Below are 24,086 nucleotides of genomic sequence, written 5' to 3'. Positions count from 1 at the left end.
CAGACAGATTATAAACAGACTTTTTTTTTGTCATTACGTCGGTAAATCAAAATAATTATAATGCCATCGCCACATTCCATTTCAAAACTGTTTACCAAAAATGTATAATTTCATTAAAAATTCCTTGTCGAGCTTAGTCGTGGCGTTCGCAAGATCCAGCTGTAAAATGATATGTCTGTCATACATTTTCCTACGTTTTTTAGGATTCATAATAGGCCTAGGCTACTTCAATAAGCCGGTTGAAGATTGTGAAGAGGGAATGATAGCCTAAATGTGACCACCACGCGTTACTGGAATTTACAATACTAGCCTACTACTTCCATGTCTTTGTTTTCCTCCGCAGTGTCCCGCTATATATTTTTTGTTTGTTTGTGCCATCTTGTGTTACAGGTTTTAGAGAAATTTGCTTTTGCTTTTATGGTAAACATAAAACCTTTGATAAAAAAAATGTTCAGTTATACCAAGAAGTAAAACATTGCCTGGGGGAAACAACGCACTGGTAGGAAGCTCGAGAGAGAACTCAAAAATTGAGCAAGACATAGGCTACCTACTTATATTGGAGATTAAAGTTCTTGCACTTGCAGTGTTCCTCTATTTGTTATATCTATTATTTTTATGCAGTACTGGACTATTTTGTTCTTAAAACTGATCTTAAACTAATCTAGGCTAAGTAGGTTATTTCTTTTAAATTAAAATCAGAGCATATTTTTATCATTACAAAATACATTTCTTCAGGGCGTAACATGATCACCTTTTATTTTTACTTACCTTTTTGTTTATTTTGTGATAATGACTGACTTTAGAAGTCCTTTAACAGAGTGTCTGTGTGTATGTACATGTTTGACTTTTGGAGGTTTGTGGTGGTCATGTGCTGTTGCTCATTTTTAATTGGTGATCATAGAAATAAGCTACTGGGGTCTAGAGTTACACCACCTCACTTTTTATGTTACTCCCTGGAGCAACAAGGCACATTCTAAAATATCATTAACATTCATTTTCATGTAGTTGTAAAGAATATAGGTGAATGAATTTTGAGGGAAAGATAATGTTTCTGGTTAATGTATTCATACAGTTGTCATACAGTCTTGCGTTTCCTTGTCTTGTGGACACATTTGTTTGCATCGTTCCTGTGTTCTGACTTCCTGTTTCCTTTGTTTCATTGCCTGCCTTATTAGTTTCTATAGTTAGCCTTGTTTGTTCCCATAGCAACTAATCGCCTTCACCTGTCCCTTGTTATCTTGTGTATAGCCCTTGTGTTTCATTGTCCATTGTTGTACATGCTGATGTTCTTTTAGGCCCCGTTTACACGATGGGAAAACGCAGATATTTCTCTGCGTTTTGGCCTGTCATTTACACGAAAACGCCGTTTTTATCCCAGAAAACGATTATTTCTAAAAACTCCGGCCAAAGTGGAGATTTCTGAAAACGCCGGTTATATGTTGTCGTGTCAACTGGGAGAAACGGGGTTTTAGGTTCTCTCTTGTCGATTCTGAGGATTCTGATTGGCTTGCATGGCTTTATCCTTCTCCCTACACTGCCGCCCATAGGTTTAGCATAGTTATGATGGCGCTCGACGGCGTATTTATGCGGGTTGTGTGCACGATGTTATTATTGAAAACGGAGGGGGGGAAATATTCGTTTCTCTAAATACCCAGCTATGTGTAAATGTGGCCTTAATCCTCATGTTCACTGGAGCTTTGTGTTCCTTGCACTTAGCACTTTATGTTTTGTTTGTTTGCAATAATAAACCCTTACACTCACCAGCTCTTTTGTTCCTGCCAGTGTTACAAAAGTTAAATGTTGAGCAAAACACATTCGTCAACAAACCTCATTCCAGAGCAGCTTGAGCACATTTTCATGAAGATATACAGTTCAATAGTTCTCCCGACCCCTGAAAGATCAATAGAGCAGCTGCCAATTTACCAAAGGTTGTATTTACACATGAAGCATAATGATTTATGGGAAATCCGAAATGCACTGCTGAGGACTCTCAAACTCTTTGAGTTTGATCACATCTCTGTTTCTACTGCTTTCTATGAAGAAAGGAAAGACCACACACAATGAAACATGATTTTCTTTCACAGTAGTTGCATCTATGTTACATGAGTAAAGTGCATTTCAGACTCATGAACACATAATGACATACAGTACGGCTGACACTGTTATCTAATTAATATTTTTATTTGGGACTTTTGGAATGCAATCTACCAAGTATCTTCTTTAAGGAAGGAAATAATGCCTATAGTTCAGAGGGTTCATGTATTGCAACCATTGTTTGAGCTGGTTTGAGTTTGCAGGGGATGCATGTAAACATGTTGAAACAATAAATAATGGTAGCTGACAAATGCACATGATATTGACACAGATTCGTCATAATAAAGTTTTTCCCTCACACACAAATACTAAAACACAATATTTGAAGTGCAATAATTGGCGCTTCTTTCGCAATTTTGGAAATCCTGCAAAAAAATATTTCCAAGATCCTCCCCTTCCCAAACGTGTTGCCTAATAGCCATGATGGGAAGAGGGGTGTCAGTGAGAGAGAGCAGTTTGGACTGTGAGGGTCACGGAGGCGGGTATAAATCTGAGCTGTTGCAGGTTCACAGTAACACACACACACAGACATGATGGAGGTGAAGCTGCTGTGTCTGACTGTTGTTCTTCTCTCCTCACCCCTCCTCACACTGTGTGAGCCGCTGTGAGTATTAAACACACCGTTTGCTGAGTTACTAATAATCTGGTTTGAAGATTTCAAACGCTGTGATTTGATCTCCTCAGATATGTTCTGTCAGCTCCTAATTTGCTGAGAGTGGGTTCCTCAGAGAACGTGTTTGTGGAGGCGCAGGATTACTCTGCAGGAGGAACTGTTGATGTAAAGATCTCAGTGAAGAACCACCCAAAGAAAGACGAGGAGATACTGACCAAAACAGTGACACTGACTGCAGAAAACAATTACCAGATCCTTACAGATATAAAGGTGATATCACTTTTTGTTTTGCTTGTGTAAGTGTGTGATTCATCATCTACACTTGTACAATTCAGTTTGTAAATTGTTACTTTTTTTTCTTTTTCTAAATTTGCAAAGGACTAAATTATTTCCTGTTATTTAGATCCCTGATGATCAGAACTATTTCTCTGATGATCCTCTGGAGAAGCAGTATGTGTATCTACAAGCTCATTTTCCAACCAAAACCCTGGAGAAAGTGGTCATGGTCTCATTCCAGTCTGGATATATATTTGTACAGACTGACAAGCCCATCTACACGCCTGCTAGCACAGGTACGATTCAGTGCTGACAACATGGACAATATAGCGAATTAACACACAATGTGAACTTTAAATTTGTTACATCTGCATGACATCATAAAGATTGTGTAGCTAGTTTTTCACATATACTAGGGATTAAATATAGGACAGATGGAGTGTGAATGGCCTCTGGATTGTTACACGAAATGGCTGCATTGCTTTTTGGAAAGGTCACAGAGAAGTGATAATAAATACAATTTTGCCTCAAGCTAAACTAAAAAAAGCATGTGTAATATATGTTGGAATATAAGCTATGCCGTTAAAAAGGTAATTTTACAGTTTATTCAACCGTTACAAGCCTATTGGATTTTTGTTGATATAATGGCTATAATAATGCACAATAAAAAAAGTTGTTTATGGTATTATATATATTATTTTTTTTTACATGCTGAATGGCATTTGACAAGTGTCTCAAATATGTAAAAAATGAATAACAAGCATTATTAAAAGAAAAAATTTTAAACAAAGTATTAAATTTTTTTGTTTTGACATCTCTTTCAGTTCAATACAGGATTTTCTCTCTGACACCCAACCTGAACCCCCTGAGTCAGTCTGCAGTCACGGTGGAGATCATGGTACACACTTCACACACCACACATACACATACATTCACTAATTCGTGGCATTTCAGCTGTAATGAGCATGTGACTGACGATCTCAGCAAACAGTGTTGATACTGATTTCTGTGTTCCTGAAGAATCCACAAGGCATCACCATTTCATCAGATAAGATATATCCAGTGAAAGGGATGAAGTCTGGAAAATACGCCATTCCTGAGGTTGCCAGGTGTGTGAAACGCTGACAGGACTGAAGAGTGAATGGACCACACATTTTATCTGTCTATGCTTGGGTTCCTCAATAGGCGGCCCACGAGAGACAAATGTTAGGTCCGAGGGTCTGCGCTGAAGTCAAATGTTTCTGTCATGTGTAACATCACTGCAATCATGTTGCTGGCGTGAAATCGCTGATATTTCTAATAATTCTAAATCCATTGTTAAATTGCACGGTGTTTAATGTTCTCAAAGTGGTTTATTGACGTCTTTCCGTGGTTGAAACACTGATCGAGCGATTACATGAGACAGATTTTGGTAAGTTGTACCATATCTTTTAACATACCTTCTGATGTTCATTCGTTCATTTTGTGCCGTTACTAACAGTAAAGCGGAAGAACGTGCTCCGCGCTGCAGCTTCACTTGATCTGAGGAGGCAATAGTGATCTACACATTAAACCACATTAAAAAGCGCAGAAACAGTATTTATTGTTTGAATTTCAAAAAAAGCTCAAAGCTTAATGTGATTTAATTGATGGGAGGCGCTCTATAAAGTTCTGTTCATTCATCAACTGAAAACTGCAAAGACTAAAAGAGCGATTATAAAAACATAGTTTACGTGCTTGATTCTGATTGGTTGACAGCCAAACAGAATCCACCGCAAGCATTTAAAGCAGCAGACATAACTGCAGTGCAAGCTTACAATAACTTTATTGTCCGTTGGTATGGACAATAATATGTAATATTGTTATCTTATCTCTTTATACTTTTGTTGTTGATGTGAATGGGCCTTTAGTCAGACAGAGAACGCATCACAATTGTGAGGAAAAGAGAAGTAGTGACAAAATAGACGGACCACAACGTAAAGCCGATGCGTGGTTTGTGCATGCATACCGCGTCGGTCTGTAAAACTGATAACATCAAACGCATTTCATAACATTGAGGTCAGTGGCCCTTGGCTAAGTATTGTTGAAATAATTTGGCTCTTGGTAAAAAACTAATTGAGGAACCCTGGTGTGTACTTCAGGACAATACTAGATAATGATTTATCAATAAACAGCAGCAAAATCCTGTTCATGGTCGGTTAATGTCTGTTTTGATGTCATGAAATCAGATGTGTGTATGTTTCTGGATGTGTTCTGTATTTTTTAGTCTTGGGATTTGGAAGGTGGTCACACGGTTCACCAACACCCCTCAGGAGGCATTTACTGCTGACTTTGAGGTCAAAGAATATGGTAAGATGTGTGTCAGAAAACTGTATGTTGTGTAAAAATGTGATAACTAAAATAATGTATTTATTTATTTGTTTGTTTTTCTCTGGTTTGGTTTATAGTGCTTCCAACATTTGAAGTGAAATTAAAACCCGGAAAGTTATTCTTCTATGTGGGTGACGAGAGCCTGACAGTCGACATTGATGCCAAGTAAACCAACATATGTTCTGCTTCATTTTATTGAAAATAAATCTATGATGTGTGAACACACTGATTTAAAATATATTTCAATGTTAACTGAAATAATGTAAAATGAGAAACTAAAACTTGGTCCTGTGATTCCAGTGTGTTTGAGATAGTATAACTTCCATATCAACTAATCCAGACAGCAACATAGTGTCGGCCCAGATCCGGCCCGCATCTAGTACATGTGGATTCAGTCCAAGGGCGTATTTTTTTGAGTTGTGGTTATTCTCTATTTTACTGGTAGTATTAGTATTGTTTCAGGCACTTCCCGGTAGATCTACACTATAAAATATGTAACATTTCAGATAATTATTGCAATAGGTATTATAAACCATCAAACAAATCTTGCTTAATGTTAATTTATAAATACACTTATATAGTACTATAGTAACTTATTATCCAGAATGCATAACCTATGTTTACTTTTTAAAATGCATCAGGTAGCCTAATATGTGGTAACATTATTATTTTTTAATTAAACTTAGATATACCGTATTGTTTAATATGACTGAAATGCATTGTGTTGAAACTGGATGTGGTTCAAGCACTGTTGACGTCACCGTTCAGTTTTTACAGCAGAAATGTATGTGCTTTCATAGGTATCTGTTTGGACAGAAGGTGGAAGGAAATGCATTTGTGATGTTTGGTGTGATGGACGGTGAGAAGAAAACAAGTATTGATTCTTCTCTTCAAAAAGTTCAGGTGAGAGACATTAAACTGTTTACAAGTTGGAATCAATCTCATTTCTCTTCACCTAAAGGACGACTTAAAAACATTAAATACATGTTAACCTTGTCTTGTAGACTGATGTTAATGTCTTTCTCACACATGAATAGATAAGGGAAGGAGAAGGTGCTGCAGAACTGACCAGGGATATGATCACTAAGACCTTTCCAGACATTCACCAGCTGGTTGGACGATCAATCTATGTTTCAGTCAGTCTTCTAACAGAAAGTGGTAAGACTCAACAGAGACTGTACATCTGTATGCACTTGTATGATTGTATTTGAGAGGCTAATCGTGTGTGTGTGTGTTTCAGGCAGTGAAATGGTGGAAGCAGAAAGGAGAGGCATTCAGATTGTGACGTCACCGTACACCATCCACTTCAAAAAAACACCACAATTCTTCAAACCTGGAATGCCCTTCGATATCTCGGTATAAAACATTTACTTTACAAACCTGGAGGGTTGTAGGAACAGAGGAACAATTTTAACTAAATATTAATAGACATGATGATGGCTGATGTTTTTTTTATCTTGGTTTTACAAAAGGTATATGTAACAAATCCTGACCAGACTCCAGCTGATAGAGTGGATGTGGAGGTCAATCCTGGAGGGGTCAGAGGTCAAACAACAGCCAACGGCATTGCAAAAGTAACCGTCAACACTCCTGGAGGATCTCCCAGGCTGGACATCACTGTAAGACATAGAATAAATGATGTGGAACAAGCTGTTTGTTTACAGTTATTTGTAGTTGCTATGAATCAGCAAGAATATATTTATTTTAGGCAAAAACCAAAGATCCACAAATAAGAGACGAACAGCAGGCACTGAAGACGATGACGGCTCTCGCTTACGTTCCCAAAGGAAACTCCAAGAACTACATGCACATCGGCATTGATACTGCAGAGCTTCAGATCGGTGATCAAATGAAAGTCAATCTCAACACTGGACAAAGTCCAGATGTCAAAGATCAAGATTACACATACATGGTAAAGATTGTGGTTATTTGTTATTTATCTGTACCATGCATCAATATCAAGATTGTGGTTTTTTTTAAACCATACAAAGTGCCTAAGTCTTTTCTGTCTCATTTACAGATCTTAAGTAAAGGTCAGATAGTTCAAGCAGACAGGTTTAAGAGGAGTGGACAATCTCTAGTGACTCTGTCTCTACCTGTGACCAAAGACATGGTGCCGTCCTTCCGCTTTGTGGCTTATTATCATGTGGGCTCGTCTGAGGTGGTGTCTGATTCAGTCTGGGTCGACGTGAAGGACACGTGCATGGGAACGGTGGGTTAACCATCACAAGAAATATTTGACGTGCTAATCAACTAGATCTGATTCAGTGTCTCTCGTTATAACAGCTCAAGCTTCAGGTGAAGGAGAAGATGAATACCTACGACACAGGAGATAAGGTCACGCTGCAGATAACTGGAGATCCTGGAGCTAGAGTTGGGCTGGTGGTGGTTGATAAGGCTGTGCATGTCCTTAACAAGAACAGACTCACTCAGATGAAGGTGAAGGACCTTCTTCAGACGCCATTGCACAATCCGCTCTGATTTAAAACGCATGTAACTAGTGTCTTTTTTGGACCTCTAGATCTGGGACGTCATAGAGAAGCATGACACCGGCTGTACGGCAGGAGGTGGAAGGGACAGTATGGGGGTTTTCACTGATTCAGGTCTGATGTTTGAGTCCAGCACTGCAGGAGGAACCGACACCAGAATAAGTAAAAACATTTTTTACTGAAAAAAATTCCCAAGGGTTGCATCCTTTGGTCTGGTCTTGAATGTTGTACTGTAAATTTCACCTGAGTTGTCTGGTTCCTTGCATCTTGGTTACCTGTTTTTTTGGAATATCTATATCTATAATTAGGTTTAATGAATAGCTCTCGCTGCTCTTGGGTTCTTTTACATAATTTTTTACAATATGCAAATTGATTCAAATGTTTCGTCCTCTAGTGCCTAAGTGTCCCGTTCCTGAAAAGAGAAAACGAAGAGCTGAGAGTCTCCTGCAGATCACTAGTACACTGGGTGAGGAACTGGAATTTACTCAGATTTTACTCTTGCCATTCAAATCAGAAAGGATCTTCTGGGCTTATTAATTTTTTTTTACAGTGTTAAAGATCCAGAGCCCTTAGGGAATTTCGTCTTTCCCTCCAGTAGTTCCCACCATGATCTCCTACTTCCCTCATTGTTCATTATCTTCTCAGCTGGTCAATACTCTGGTGAACTGAAGCAGTGCTGCTTTGATGGGATGAGAGATAATAAACTCGGCTACACCTGTGAACGAAGAGCCACCTACATCGTAGATGGGCCAGAGTGCAAAAAGGCCTTCCTGCAATGCTGCATAGAGATAAAAACCCGTAAAAGCATGAAGACAGAAGAGGAGGAGATGATTCTGGCTCGCAGTAAGTAGTAATTGATTAAGGTTGTTGCAATACCTTAAGCTTCTAGATGGCTCTACCATCTCGTGCAGTACTGTGTCTCAAAATGTAAAGGTTTTACAGTGTTTTCATGATGTTCCCTCAAACTGTAGGTGGCACTCTCACAACTGTCATGTCCATTTTTCCACATTTAAGTCAAGTCAATAGACCAATTTCGAGCTGACGTCACAGTTCAACACGGCGTTAGCTGGTGGCAAAACAAAGGGAAAACTAGAGGCGGTCCATACAAACCAGCACAGATTCAGCTACATAATAAGGAGTTTAAATTATTAATATTAAATGTCATCTTGTTGCGTTGTTGAATATGCTGTATCTGGAATTTTTTATTTCTAGAAAATATTCACATCATTAAAATTGCACCTTAAAGGGATAGTTCACTTTGAAGTGAACTATCCCTTTTTAATGTCGCTCTTTACATTGTCGTCTTCTTGGTGCTGGCTCGGCAGAACTTCGGATCGAACCACACAAGTCTTGTACGTGACCATTCAGCACATAGTTATAGGCATCTGAAGATGTATATTCTCTCAGTTTCTCTTTACGCTGTTTCTTTATCGGGTAGGTGTAGAAGTCAGCTTCTTATCCGGAGGTATCCTGTCAGATCATCCATCATTGAGTGAGCGTGTACGTGTCGGCCAATCTAATCCTGTCCGTTAAAATTAACTTTTGCAAATAACAATCGCGGTCCTGGACAGTAAGTGACCTTACACATTAAGATAAAATTGGATTTTCTCCAGTCATTGTTAAAAAAACAAGCTAATAAAACGTGCAAATTAACGTTAGTGAAGCGGCCAGAGGGATCGTTCTGCAACCAACTAAGCTCCGCCCACAAAAAAAAGTCACCATGTTTACTAACTGAAAAGGGGCCTATAGTGCCTTCTTCAATAAAGGTTGTGTCAAAGCAGCTTGCATTAATCCGGTGGCAGTAATTGATACTGGTATTTTGAATATTGGGTACTTTTGAAAGTAGTAATTGTGGATAATAATGAAAGTGGATTCTCATCAGAGAGAATAATGATGAAATGTATTTGATTATCGTTATCTGATGTGTTATTGTTTTTATCTGTTACAACAGGTGATGATGATGATGACTATTATACAGACTCTGAGGAGATCGTGTCACGTACTCAGTTCCCTGAGAGTTGGCTTTGGGAAGAGATTGATCTATGTGAGGATTGGTGAGTATGAGACTTATAGACAAAAGCTAAGCAAAGAACAAAGAGCATGTATTGTTAATTAATTATCTTGGATATTATGCACTAATCCCCACTATAATGTTAATTAATTTTAGATGCAAGAAAACGGATTAGACATCAACAACATTAAATTATATCCACTAGTGTCGTTCATGAATTTTGATAGGAAATGAGTAATGGGAATGTCTAATAACGAACCAACTATGGTGTAGGTTTTAGACCAGTGAGAAGTATTAGAGCTGGAGACACAGTTTCAAAATAATGGAAACGAGTACAGAATAAAAAATGTGAGACAACAGTACTTAATATGCTTACATTTAGAAAACACCTGAATCTTGTCCTGGTAAGACATAATGCTTTTAGGCTGCATGGCTTATGAAGCTTTTTAGCCTGATACAGATTTAAATGGTAAAACAACCATTAGAAGAGTACTACTTAAAAATGTATAATCTTTTTAATGCATTTTTCTCATATCCCAGTCCAGCAGCAGTCAAAGATAAAGTGATCTACCTGAAAGACTCTATCACTACCTGGCAGGTCTTGGCTGTCAGTCTGTCACCAACACTTGGTAAGGTGAAGCTGCAAACATACGATACATGGTCTGAAAAACATCATAATCCAGGAGCTGCTGCTTTAAACCCTTCTGTGTGTCTGTGTTCCTCCTCAAAGGCATCTGTGTGGCAGAACCTGAGGAGATGATTGTGTTTAAGAGCTTATTCATTGACCTCAAGATCCCTTATTCAGCTGTGCGCGGTGAACAACTGGAAATCAAGGCCATTATTCACAACTATACACCAAAGAAGCAGAAGGTAGATTTGAAATAAAAAAAATACATTTAGATTTATGGTATACATTAAAACCTTTCTGCTTAAGTCAAATAATTTACTAATGACAGGATACATGGATTTTAAGCTCTCAACCTGAAAAAAGGTGTAGGATATTGAGCATTGCTAAAACAGAAATGTCTATCACACTTTTCTTATTTGATTTGCTTTAGAGGAAGTTTCTATCCTCTAGATACTGAAGCGATTTGCGTCTCGCTCTCCTGTTTTCACAGGTGCGTGTGGAGTTTATGGAGACAGAACATGTTTGCAGCTTTGCCAGTAAGAAAGGCAAACACAGAACAACAGTAACCGTTGACAAAGACTCCAGCAGAGCGGTTTCATATGTGATTATTCCCATGACTCTGGGAAATCACATGATTGAGGTGAAAGCTGCAGCATATGATTCTGTCCACACTGATGGAGTGAGAAAGACCCTGAAGGTGGTGGTACGTCTGATGGGAATTCTGTTCATTTGTTACACAATAATCAATAGATGCTTTTCATATTTTAAATAGATTATCTATTCTAGGGCACCACGGGTAGTTAACTCTCTTTCTCTCTTTCAGTCTGAGGGTGTGCTGATTCCATTACAGAGACCAAACGTGGAGCTCAATCCTGTTAAGGATGGTAAGATTTACTGTGAACCAATGAAACTTTAGACTTCATCATAAAATCATTGATTTAATGTCAGTTTACTTCTATCCAGTCAAGACAAAAACATCCACAAATATCATATACCGTATTTTCCGGACTATAAATCGCCCCGAGTATAAGTCGCATCAGTCAAAAAATGCGTCACGGAGAAGAAAAAAACATATACAAGTCGCACTTGACTATAAGTTGCATTTTTAGAAATGTATTTCACAAAATCCAAGATCAAGAACAGACATTTAATCTGGAAAGGCAAGTTATTCAGCTCCACAATAGCACACAGAACAACATGCTGAATAGGTGCCTGGTATGTTAACGTAACACATGAACAGTTATTCAGCTGCACAATAGCATAAAGAACATATACCTGGGAGGCTGAATAGGCTAAATTAACATAAGCCAGCGAGTCCAACAAGTTACCGGTAAGCAAATTCACCAAGCTCCCGATCTCATTCCTCAACACTGAATCCATTGAATTTGCTTCATCCTCGGTGTCGCTTCTGAACATCTCCGCCAACTAGAGCGCCCTCTCACGGCTGTAGATGGTAATGTTTTCTTTTGGTTCATCTCAGTCTGAATTAATTTTTACATAAGTCGCACCTGACTATAAGTCGCAGGACCAGCCAAACTATGAAAAAAAAGTGTGTAGTTCCTGCCAATCGAGATCACAATCAACTGCTCTTCTTGCTCAATACTCACCAAAACAATTCAAAATCTGACTACTCTGATAACTCACTCTTAATTCTTTCATCTTCCTGTTCTTCTCTGTTTCTCATCCCAAATGGAACAGGGGAGGCACCTATAGTTATTAGAGCTGAAATACCAGAGGATCGGGTTCCAGACACTCCTGCTAACACCTTCATCTCAATTGCTGGTAAGGAAAAATATGTTTTCATGAATGTTGATTATTAGTGATTATTAGTTATAATTAGGGCTGTCAAACGATTAAAATATTTAACCGCGATTAATCGCATTAATGTCATAGTTAACTCGCGATTAATCGCACATTTTTATCTATTCTAAATGTCTCTTGATTTCTTTTTGTCCCATTATTTTTTCTCATTTTAATGCTCTTATCAACATGGAAAAGTGGATCGGCTTGCTTTGTGCAAATGTTTTTTTTTTTATTGAAAACAACATTGGCATATACTGTGTTCAATTCCACACTAACATTCTCACTTGGAGCAAATAATCTCTCACACAATGTAACACTGTCCATCAATAAAAGGGTGAAAGAAATACTGACGAGGTAACGTTATAGAAAAGCATTAGCTGTGTGTGTGTGTGCTTGGCCATCAAGTTCAGACTGGACGTGCTGCGATGATAGCTCAGTTCACAACGACAAAACACACAGATCACTTTGGTCTTGTCAATTGAACCATTTGGCAACTTTTTAAAAGTAAACTTTCCATTCAGAATCTTATTGGCATTTCGGCGTCTCGCGCTCATCATTCATCCACTCAAAACGTAACGTTCAGACGAGAAGCGCCGCGTCGCGCAGCGCCTCGTATTTCAAATTGGAACACATTATTCTCTCTGAGAGTACACACACCGGCGGCGCCATTCAGCGTTTTTTTTTGCCGGCCATAAACTGAGAAAGTGCGCGTCCGATATGCTAGACGCGCTCAGTTGTCCTAGACGCGGCTCGGCGCTGCGCTTCTCGTCCACTCTTTGGCCGGTTCGCAAGCTCAAACAAGTGTGTGCGGCGTGCCTGTTGTTTTGTTTCTGGTCTAGCTAGATCCGGTGTGGTGTTGTAGTTTTAATAACGTTACTAGTTGTTGCAAAAGCATGTGAAAAAAACTACAAAGTTTGCTAGGCGTTAATCTCGCGATAAAAAAATTTACGCCGTTAAAATGGGTTTGCGTTAACGCCATTAATAACGCGTTTAACGGACAGCCCTAGTTATAATTAGTGATTATTTCTAAATGTTTAATGCATGTTTTGTTTAAAGATAGATGAAGCCTTTATCTACAATCAATTGGTTACTGTGGCGAGCAGGACGAGGTCGAGGGCCGTGAGAGACACGAGACCGTTGCGCCGCGCAGGTGTCGCTCATCAGCAATCACACCACTGGTCTTGCGCCGTTCTCTCACGGCCCTCGACCTTGTCCTGCTCGCCACAGTAACCAATTGATTGTAGATTAATCTCCTTTTATTTAAAGGCTTAATTTATGTCCCATTGGCCGGTCTGTTACATTACGATTGAAAGCAGTATCAATAATGTCAAAAATGTGATGTGCAGTCAAATGTCTGGTTGTGTGTATGTGGTTTATGTTAAAGTTAGCATTAAATCAAAAATAGACAATTCTTGACTATTGCCAATTCAATTTTTTATGGAATATTGCAGTATTTATAAAAAATTATTTATCTGTGCTGATCATTGATGAATATGCCCTTGTAATCTTTAACCAAATTAACTAGCAAGAGGGCAGGACAACCTGTCAATCACATGAGATCAACCAATAGCAAACCACAATGATCCAATCAATTCAGCTCATCAAAGATAACAAAAACTGAATTCTCAGCTTACATTTCTTCTTTCCACCTTCCAGGTGAACAGATCTCTCAGACAGTTGAGCAGGCCATCGGTGGAGACATCATGGGTCGCCTTATTATCCAGCCCGGTGGATGTGGAGAGCAGATCATGATCGGTATGACTCTTCCTGTCATTGCCACTCATTATCTGGACAGCACTAAGCAGTGGGAGACTGTTGGCATGCACCGCCGTGATGAAGCCATTATCCATATCAAAACAGGTCAGCAGGATACAATAGATGTAAAGAATTTTACTATGATTTTAAATAAAAGAAAAAAATTGAATAAATAATAAACAAAATATTTTTTCTTTAACTTATTTTGCATTAAGGTTACCAACGGCAGCTGGGTTACCGTAAAACAGATGGATCCTACGCTGCCTGGGTAGACAGGCCGAGCAGCACATGGTATTTTCCTTTCAATCAATTTTATTTGTTTTATGTATCTTCATGCCCAGTTTCTCTCGTCATATTTTATTATAATTATTAGTAACATTTATTTGTTAATAATTTGCATTTGTTTCTGTCTATTAAAGGCTGACAGCGTATGTGGCCAAAGTCTTCGCAATGGCAAATGACTTTGCTACTATAAGAGAAGATGTGCTCTGCAGCGCCCTCAAGTGGCTGGTTCTCCACAAACAACTCCCAGACGGCTCCTTTAAAGAGGATTCACCTGTAATTCATGGAGAGATGGTGGTAAGTTGAATGTCACTATGACTAGGTTTGGGAATCAAAAATCGATTTAAATTCTGGAATCGATTCAGCTTATCGATTTCTGTGTGCGCACTCGAACTCGCACTTTCCAGAGCGCGCACACAAAAAGCTGCTTCTCATATAGGGCACGAATACTGAATTGAGCTCTCTTTTGTGTCTTCTTGCGCTTGAACGGACAAATACACAAAATTACGTCAAAATATCTTTTATTTAAAGTATATACAATTGGTTATGTCTTAAGTGAACAAAAACAGTTGAGAAAGAAAACACATTAGGTCTTAAAGTGACAGCAATAATAACTCTGCTGCTGTTATGTTTGATATCTAAATGTTTGACTTCATTTTTTTAACCATATTGGAATCTAAACTGTCGATAAGCAGAATTGGAATTGCTGAAATTTACATTGATACCCAATCTTAACTACTGATTAACTTAACTACAATTTATGTGTAAAATGCAATTAATAAGTTTCCATACTGCTTCCACAATCTGAGCCCCTGGAGGCATATTACGGATAATGATTTAATATGTGGTTGTGTAATACACTTGAATGAATTATGAACCAAAGCAAGATATGCGTAATACTGTCACTATCTCACAGTTTATTAAAGTTCTGCATGGTTTCAATTGTTGTCCACTGATTGGTTGATAGGCTTAGTAAAAAAATATTTTAAAGCAGACTACATTTGCTGATTCAGGGCATGTTTACATGACAACAAAAAGGTTTTTCCTTTGCATTTTTCGCGTACATATTAAATTATCCCTCTTCACACGAATCCACGAAAATGACTACAATACAAATGCGCAAGACGTCACCTTTTTCACACACACACACACACACAAAAAAAAAACTTTCACAAATTCAAATCTGTGTAGTTTACACGGAGATGGTGTTGTTTTCAAAAACTTGCACTTTGAAACCCGTTTTCAAAATTTTTGCTTTTACAGGCCCGCAAAATGATGTTGATACTGCTTATTTGTGCTTTATTACAGGGTGATGTAAGAGGCATAGATGCTGATGCCTCTCTGACAGCCTTTGTTGTGATTGCCATGCAAGAGGGCAGAAAGATCTGTGCTGAATCAGTTGGTGTAAGTTTAGCTCTTCAGCAGTTTTGTTCATCAAAATCACTAAATTATAAATTACTAACAGTTGATTTTTTTTCCTCTCTTGGGTTTAACCTCTTACACACACTTTTATAGAGTCTGCATGAAAGTATCAGGAAAGCTGTTGAATTCTTGGAAGGTCGTCTTCCACAACTGACCAATCCTTACGCTGTTGCGATGACGTCCTACGCCATGGCCAATGCTGATAAACTCAATAAAGATATCTTAATGCAACATTCCACCAAAGGAGACGGTCAGTAACAAGTCATCAAAAAGTGTTTTGCTTTATACAACATGGAACAATTTTAACCCAAACCCAAGTGTAAATATTGGAAAAATTTGTGCTGGGCGGTATGACCAAAAATCCATATCATTTTGCAAAATTATACCGGTTTCACGGTGTATGCCGGTATTTTTTTATCCAAGCATGACTGGATGTTAACCACATTTTCTACTCATTGAGAGAAGAAATACTGCAGTAGATTAACTTAGAATGCCCTATTTAACTGTCATGAGTGAATATTGCAGAATACAAAACAAAAACACACTTGTATTAATAAAGGTTTGCAAGACCGGCATACACCGGTATTATAAAAATGTATATTATAACAAAAATAAACACCGGGTATTTGGTATGAACCGATATATTATTATTCCTGTTTTGTGATTGAATCAGCCGGTAGGCTTTGGACTGTCGCTGGACACCGTCATCACTCTCTAGAGGCGACGGCCTATGCTGTGCTGGCACTTGTGAAGGACAAAGACTTTGATAAAGCAGGAGAGGGAGTTTACTGGCTGCGTTCACAACAGTCTTATTATGGTGGATCTGGCACCACACAGGTACACTAACATCTCATCATCGGACTGTGATAAACAAATGCAGAACTTGTCTTTGAATGCTTTTCTGCACTTTCCAGGCGACTATCATGGTGTTCCAGGCCGTGGCAGAGTATCGCACGCAGGTGAAGGACAGACAAAACTTCAATCTGGACGTGGAGCTGTCAGTGGCAGGAAGAAGTAGACCTGTCAGATTTACTATTAAAAGAGACACTGCGCATCTTACGCGGTCAGACAAGGTGAAGAGAAACTCATCAACCTGCTTCAAAATGTGTCAATTGGATGTATTTGTTGTATCATAGTAATGTTATTCGTCATTCATCATATTTAGTTGTCTATGTCAATAATATTGTGTTTAGTCAATAAACCAAGAGGTGCTCACGGCAGAGCCAAATAATGTCCAGCTTGCCCTCTATAAACATAATGGGTGGAGCTTCCCCTTGTCCTAACCTTATTAGGTTTAGGGATAGGGTAAGGATGGAGTTAGGTGTGGCTGGACATTTAAGTTCCACCCATTATGTCCAGAAAGGGGGAGCTGGATGTCAAGGCAGTAAGCAGCCTCTATAATAAGGTCTTCAGATATCTCCATTACATCATGGATTTGATTATTCTGCTGACTCGAGTGCATCTGCGTTCACTCAACAGGTGGAGATCAACAAGGACTTCAATGTGACGGCTAAAGGAACTGGAACAGCCACGCTCTCAGTGAGTGTTCATGAGTGTTTAAATGGTCAACAGCAAGATTAAAGCGTTTGAACATCTAATCTGAGACGTGCTGCTCTTTTCAGGTTCTGACGCTGTACTACGCCAGACCTGTTGAGAAGAAGTCCGACTGTACACTCTTTGATCTGACTGTTAAAATGGTGCAAGACTTTGAAAGTAAGATTGACAAAGAGTTCATTCACTTAGAAAGTGAAAAATGTGTGTTGGATTTTTATGTTAATTATTATAATTTTTTTGCCTTTAGCAAAACAAGACGGAGCCATTGAAACTTACAAGCTCACTATGGATTTCTAGTATGTTAAAACATTTCCTAATATGTTCCTAATATGTTTATTTCTATGTCAAGAAACCATTTTTATTTGTAAATAATCAGCATGTGCTCATTTAGGCTGTTTTCACACATGGTTTGCTTGGTTGGAGGTTCGATCCTGCACTACTTTTTCCCACAACTACGGTACATTTGCGTAATGAACCCGATTACTAGCAACAGCTGGTAACCACCATTACTCCAGCTGAAGCCCTGTTTACATGAGAACACTCGCGGGTGAAAACGTAAAGATATTTAATCAGATGTGCCTTTCGTTTAGATGGCGACAGCGTTTTTGGGGCTTAAAAATGCAAAAAAGTGAAACCACCCTCCAGAGTGGAAATCTTAAAAACGCTCTATCGTCGCGTTCCTGTCTAAAGGGTAAAAACGCAAAAGTCTGATAGACAGAGAAGGCACCGATCTGCTCTCGTCGCGTACGCGTTTACGTCACAGGCATGCGCCAGTACAGGAAAATAACAACAAACATTTCAAATTATTTCCATACGTCGGACCTTCAAGTTGCCCTTGCAGCTCTGATAAACATACAAGAGTCTTTTCAGCAGTTGTAGGAAATATTCTCTGATAGTATTACTGATCAGAGAAGGCGTATTAATTACCTCCATCAAATTGTTGATGCACCAATTCATGTTGTGTTTTGATTTTGTGCTACTAGGGAGAGAAGTAGAAGGAAGGTTGTACGCAGGCGCACAGACTTGGTGTTGTTGTGTGGCAGTGCTTCACATTGCCACCTAGCCGCCTGGAGTGCATACTACATTGAATTTCACACACTTTTGCGTCACCATATGCACGCAGATCCCCCCCATAACGCTCGTCTAAACGCAGAATAAAAAGTGATAACACAACGCCACTTTTGCGTTTTCTCTTCAGATCGTTTCCGTGTAAACATGGCCTGAGACTCAAACTTCACTCCGTTCTGACACAGATGCAACTTGCTCTTCAAAGAAAGATAATTCAGAGACAAGCAGCTCTGTTTTATACTACAATATAATAATTCTGACATCAAGCAGACTAAAAAGCTCTAGTGTGAAAGCAGCCTTACATGTAGAATCAGTTTATGGCGGAAAAATGAAGACCTACAAAACCTGTTAATAACATTCGTTCTGGATCTGTCCTTCACAGCTACAAAAGTGATAAAACCGATGCCACCATGACAATTCTGGACATTGGCATACCGACGGGATTTAGAGTGGAAAGCAAAGATCTTGAAGAGGTATTGTGCTGATAAACTGATGCAGTGAAGCCTCATATTTGTTTAAATAATTACATTCTAGAAACTAAAACTCGTGAGCCCTGTGGAGTGTCTCAGTTCTAGTAGCTTATATGTAAATAGATAAAGATTCTAATAAACATCTACAGACAGGACATTTGATCATATAATGAATTGCTATTTTTTCTCATTTTCTTGCCCTCAGTTGTCCACAGGGAAGGAGAGATACATTCAGAAATTTGAGATGGACAAAGTGCTGTCAGAGCGAGGATCCCTCATCCTCTACTTAGATACGGTATTAGAGAAGACTGTGTTGCCCGATCATTTCATCTATTTTTTTTTTTGGACCTGAAAACCATGCGCTTTGCATTATATTTCCATAAGCAATTGTTGAATTCTTGATTCTGATTGGCTTACAGATGTTCCAAACTGCTTATTATTTCACTTATGAGTATAAAATAATATTTTACAGCACAAGAGAATGTACAACTATACGTCAAGTGACTCTGTCTTTGCGGTGTAAATGTAGCTATAGACAGAGCTGTAAAGTCCAGGGGCCCTATCTTGCACCCGGCGCAATTGACTTTGCCGACGATGTATCATTCCTATTTTGCACCCGTGCACAGCGAACTTCTCCCTCCACAGACGCACATTGGTAAATTAGGGAATGAGCTTGCGCTCCCGGGGGTGGTTCAGCGAAAAGAGGAGGTGTGTTCCGGCGCAAACGTTCCCTGATGATATTTTGGTGTTTCAAAAACAATTCTGCCACTGACCAGGAAAAACCCAGTCTAAAGACAGTGGCGCGATAGTCATATGCTATTTTAAGGGCGCAAGCTTGGCCATTATGTAGCGTGTGCACAACGTGCATACACTTTGACCATATGTCTATTCCACCCATGACCTCAGTCAGCTGATTTCTATCTCCTGCTGAAAAACTGCTAATTAGCAAATCCAGGTGATTGGAACAAAATACTGAGGAGGACTTTTAATATCTGAACCTGGACTTCACACCTCTGGCTATAGATTTGTTTTTTTATTGGATAAAAACTATTTGTTTTATTTTAAACAATTTAACTATTTGTTGCTTTCAGTGCACAATATATGTAATCATAAATTTGCTTTGTTTTTTGTATTATTAGGTTTTGCGTGCAGAATCGCAAAGAATCACCTTCAGAATGCACAAGATGCTTGATGTGGGTCTGCTTCAACCTGCCGCAGTCACAATATATGAATATTACTCACCCAGTAAGTTTTTTGTGCACGTGCATAAACACACAACTCTTGTTTAATTAAACTGGAGCTCTCAAATAAACTTGGTCTTTTATTTCTCAGTTCCATATCCTGCACAAAGTCCATTCAATGATTTAGTCATGTGCCTCAATAATGCCTTTTAATAATCTTCATTTGGACGTTTTTCTCAGCAAATATTGTAACAATATTAACATTTTCCAGGAAATAAGTCACACCTGACTATATCACACCTGGTCAAAATTGCATTTACAATGAAATTAATTAAACTCATGAATGTGTTTCTTTTCCAGGTGCACGCTGTACAAAGTACTTCCACCCTGAGAGGGAAGATGGCGCTATATACAGACTGTGTAAGGGAGACATGTGCCAGTGTGCAGAAGGTATTATCACACACACATAAGAACACAATAGGACCATATCCTGTAGCGTTGTATTATTTTATTTTTTCATACTGTCCACTTATAATACCAGTCAAAGTGTCAGAAAAAACTATACTAAATGTAGAACTTAAAACAGTCTGGCTTTTAATTTGCTGAACAGACGGTTGAGGTTATGACTGAAATCATCTCCTCTACATCTAGATTTAACCATTGGAAAAAGAGTTAAACATTCAGTTATGATTTAGCCTACTCTTGAATGTGAATGAGGAAAGATAACTGTATGAACCGTTAACTTCTCTTAACACAGAAAACTGCAGTTACCAGAAGAAAAACGATGTTGACGATGCGGACCGTTTGATTAAAGCCTGTGAAGCTGGCATGGATTATGGTAAATGTTTTTTTATTATTTACACGCCCTCATGTTGTTCTAATCCTTAATGCTCCTTTTTTCATTGGAATGCAAAAAGTAAGTTATTGACACTGCTTTTTTCAAAGTTATTGAATATCTAAAGCTTTCACAATCAAAAAATAACAAAAATCAGGTGCACGGACAAAAAAAATGTAAATCATAGGAAACCGCTTTTCGATTTATTTTGGCCGATCTCCATTCCAGACTTGCGCAAAAGCTGCATTGCAATCATTTCCCAATATGTAATTTGTGTGGAAATATTACGAAGTCTGTAAACCGGTCACAGGTCAAACTTAACACATGCAGGCCAGAGCCGGAAAACACTGAAGACGGATGCAAAGAGGTGTGCTAACAGAGAAAATACGGTATCAGACACATCAAACTCAATGTTCACGATACCTGAAATATTGGACGAAAAATATACTGAATTGGGGATGGGGGTTTATATGAATGTAACTCCAAAGGGAACTAACTGTCTTCAGAAAAGTTTAATTGGCATTTATACTTTCAATTATACTTAAAACTATTAGTTTTTTTACTCTACAGAAAAAAGTCTGGAACAACATGATGGGAGTCAATTATATATATAAAAAATGCTTTTGTGTGGACTTCCTTTAACCCTTGTGTAAATGCAATTTTAAAAAGTTTGACCCTTACAGCTCTACAAGTAGATAACGATATAACATGTATGTTTGACAGTTTATAAAGTCTCAGTGGTGGGGATGGATCTGGCACAGGACTCTGACATCTATCACTTGAAGGTGGAGAAAGTGCTGAAAGAAGGTACAGTTCACTATTCTCTCCATGCTCATGACATGCATATGAAATTTGTCTGATTCTTGTTAAATGCAGTTTTTTCTCTCAAATACATATTCAGCATGAGGCTAATTTTAACTGAAGTGAACACTAAACACAGTTCTTTCCTGTAGGCACTGATGAGGATGTTGAGGGGAGAGTCAGACCATTTTTGGGTCGTCCCAATTGCAGAGATCATTTGGGATTGGTAGAAGGCAAGTCGTACCTCATCATGGGCAAATCCACTGACCTGCCAAGGCTCGGAGGAACGTAAGTGTCCACTGTGTGTCTGTAAATAACAGGATTTGCCTGGGCTTTATTTATGTATTTAAAGTCTTGTGAAATAGTGACGTGAAGCTCCAATTTTGACCACATTTATTCAAAGTTCTGTTCTGTTATTTAAGAGATGCATTAAGAAATATAGTTTAGAAAAAAATGTATATACATCTATAATAAACACATTTTCTGAATTAACCCCTTAAGTGCCCCCCATACCCAAAATAAAAAGGTTGCTGCTCATAAGTCATCGACATATATTTAGAAATCCAACACTTGGGAATTTACAGTTCAAGATTTAGAATTAAAGACTCTAATTAGTTATTAATATGGAGATATATAAGCTCAAACATAATTTTTTTTTTAAGAATATAATGTTTAAATGTATAAAAATATGATTTGAATGTAGTATAACAACTTATAACCACAATTAAAGTGAAGCCACAAGTGTGGTCATGCTTCAGTTTAAATCTGAGGATGGTATCTCTAAAATTCAGCGTTTTATGAAGCATTTTGTAAGACCATGTCCTGAGTTTTCGGAGAAAGCTGATAAGTTGCTACTTTGACCTTTAATCACCCATGCAGTCTATTAAGTAATGTCTGATGAGGAGAACCTGCGCAATTCATGTTCTATTGTTTTCACACAACGAACCTTTCACACTTGTGCCGTGAATGAGACTTGATCTTCATTATTCTTTTGTTTGCATTCAGCCATTATTAGCCTATATTGTGCATTGCAATGCTTGCCCATCAATACCACTTTCATCCCACTATACATTAATCCACATATTAGCTGAAGTCTTTATAGAAAAGAAACAAAAAAAGCATTCTTGGGACTTTATGTGAATTCTTTTAACAAAATAGATTGTGAAATAGATATGCAGGGCTGCCAATACCGTTTTGGCGCTTGTAAATGTGACGTGACAGATCTCTGTGGCGCCTCAGTTCAAGCGGCACGTGAACCAATCATCTCTAACTCTTCTCGGCTCTGCTCTTCTTTACTGTTAGTAATTAAACCCGAACTTACCGAAATGTATATGCCTCGGATCAATCACTGTTCCTCGACCGCAGTAAGAAGTCAATAAAACAGGCTAGAACAATGTCACATAAGCTACTTTTACATCATTAAAGCAATTTAATGACCATTTATAGGCTGGATAAATTAGCTATAGAGTTTTGTTAAATATGTCCACTATATTAGGCTACATATTATATTTTTACTTATATCATTAAAATATTATAAAGTTGTTATTATAATAAAGAATGCATTATATTTAATTTAAGTTATTATATTTTTAACCTTTAATAAAAATAGCCTAGGGCTCTCTATGTTTACAGCATTAGTGATTTATTTTTTTACATGTTGTCAGTAAACTTAATAAAAATAAGTTACCAAATGTTTTGACAATCACAACTTATTGTGATACAAGTTTTTTTTTCCACATCTCACAATCTCCCTCCAAGCTAAACTCAAAAGTTGGCAGCCCTGGATATAGCTTCTGGCGCAACAGGTGCATTAGAGCTACAATTAGCATCAAGCTACATAACACAGTTTAATACAATGGTTTTTATCACCTTGTACATCCTTCTTTGTCACTGACCCTTACTGGAAATGTGTCACTTAGTAGTTCATGTCCTAACTTTTCTGTTGTTTTAGTCTGCAGTACATCTTGGGAGAGCACACCTGGATTGAATACTGGCCGACAAGAGAGGAAAGTCAAACTAAAAAATACAAGGATCAGTACATCGGCATCTCTGAAGTCGAGAATAGCCTCCTCAAAGAAGGATGTGCTACATAATTATATAAACATTTGTTGATTACAGAAAATGTAAAATATCTTGCAAACTTTCAATAAATCTTCATAATATTGTTTCGTCCAAAATACTTGTTATAATTTTATATAGAAAACACTGACTGAATAAAAACTGGAAAAAAAAGAAGTTTGTATTGGACTCCAGTTATTCATTATATTTACTGATATACTGCCAGGAAAGTGGTGTGGCTTCATTCCAGTATGAACTATCCCCAGGAATCTAAATAACCAGGCGAAACTCTTTCAACAGCATGAACACAGTCCCCCCACAGTATGAATTTGTTGGTAACTTTTATAAAGGTGGACTAACACTCAAATAAGTTTCCACATGTATTTTCTTGTGATGT

The 24,086-nt window shown here is 38.1% G+C and overlaps 1 protein-coding gene across 1 annotated transcript; it reads left to right on the top strand.

The window, feature by feature from the left end:
- The first annotated feature begins 2,534 nt into the window (after nucleotides 1-2,534).
- LOC306999664 (complement C3-like) lies at nucleotides 2,535-23,866 on the top strand. The gene is made up of 41 exons (XM_079614539.1): nucleotides 2,535-2,698; nucleotides 2,779-2,977; nucleotides 3,111-3,279; nucleotides 3,808-3,881; nucleotides 4,004-4,092; nucleotides 5,229-5,311; nucleotides 5,410-5,497; nucleotides 6,133-6,235; nucleotides 6,370-6,490; nucleotides 6,573-6,688; nucleotides 6,805-6,951; nucleotides 7,041-7,244; nucleotides 7,353-7,544; nucleotides 7,619-7,771; nucleotides 7,854-7,983; nucleotides 8,216-8,287; nucleotides 8,467-8,664; nucleotides 9,773-9,875; nucleotides 10,373-10,461; nucleotides 10,563-10,702; nucleotides 10,951-11,163; nucleotides 11,284-11,344; nucleotides 12,159-12,242; nucleotides 13,920-14,123; nucleotides 14,234-14,309; nucleotides 14,438-14,597; nucleotides 15,609-15,704; nucleotides 15,816-15,972; nucleotides 16,396-16,559; nucleotides 16,637-16,795; nucleotides 17,202-17,261; nucleotides 17,345-17,435; nucleotides 17,524-17,572; nucleotides 18,727-18,817; nucleotides 19,020-19,109; nucleotides 19,954-20,059; nucleotides 20,356-20,445; nucleotides 20,753-20,833; nucleotides 21,554-21,637; nucleotides 21,784-21,919; nucleotides 23,583-23,866. The coding sequence occupies exons 1-41, from the start codon at nucleotides 2,625-2,627 to the stop codon at nucleotides 23,722-23,724; spliced, it is 4,938 nt and encodes a 1,645-aa protein (XP_079470665.1). The 5' UTR covers nucleotides 2,535-2,624; the 3' UTR covers nucleotides 23,725-23,866.
- Nucleotides 23,867-24,086: the final 220 nt, after the last annotated feature.

This window comes from Phoxinus phoxinus (genome assembly GCF_949152265.1).
Source record: "Phoxinus phoxinus genome assembly, chromosome: 6".
NCBI lineage: Eukaryota > Metazoa > Chordata > Actinopteri > Cypriniformes > Leuciscidae > Phoxinus > Phoxinus phoxinus.
Note: the sequence above shows the minus strand (reverse complement) of the source record. Positions and strands in the feature narration are given on the sequence as shown.

Excerpts from the sequence above, each read along its gene's own strand:
- LOC306999664 (XM_079614539.1), top strand. The coding sequence starts at position 2,625 with ATGATGGAGGTGAAGCTGCTGTGTCTGACTGTTGTTCTTCTCTCCTCA. Across the intron at positions 14,124-14,233 it reads CATTATCCATATCAAAACAG|GTTACCAACGGCAGCTGGGT; the intron begins GTCAGCAGGATA and ends TTTTGCATTAAG. Across the intron at positions 17,573-18,726 it reads AAGCTCACTATGGATTTCTA|CTACAAAAGTGATAAAACCG; the intron begins GTATGTTAAAAC and ends TGTCCTTCACAG.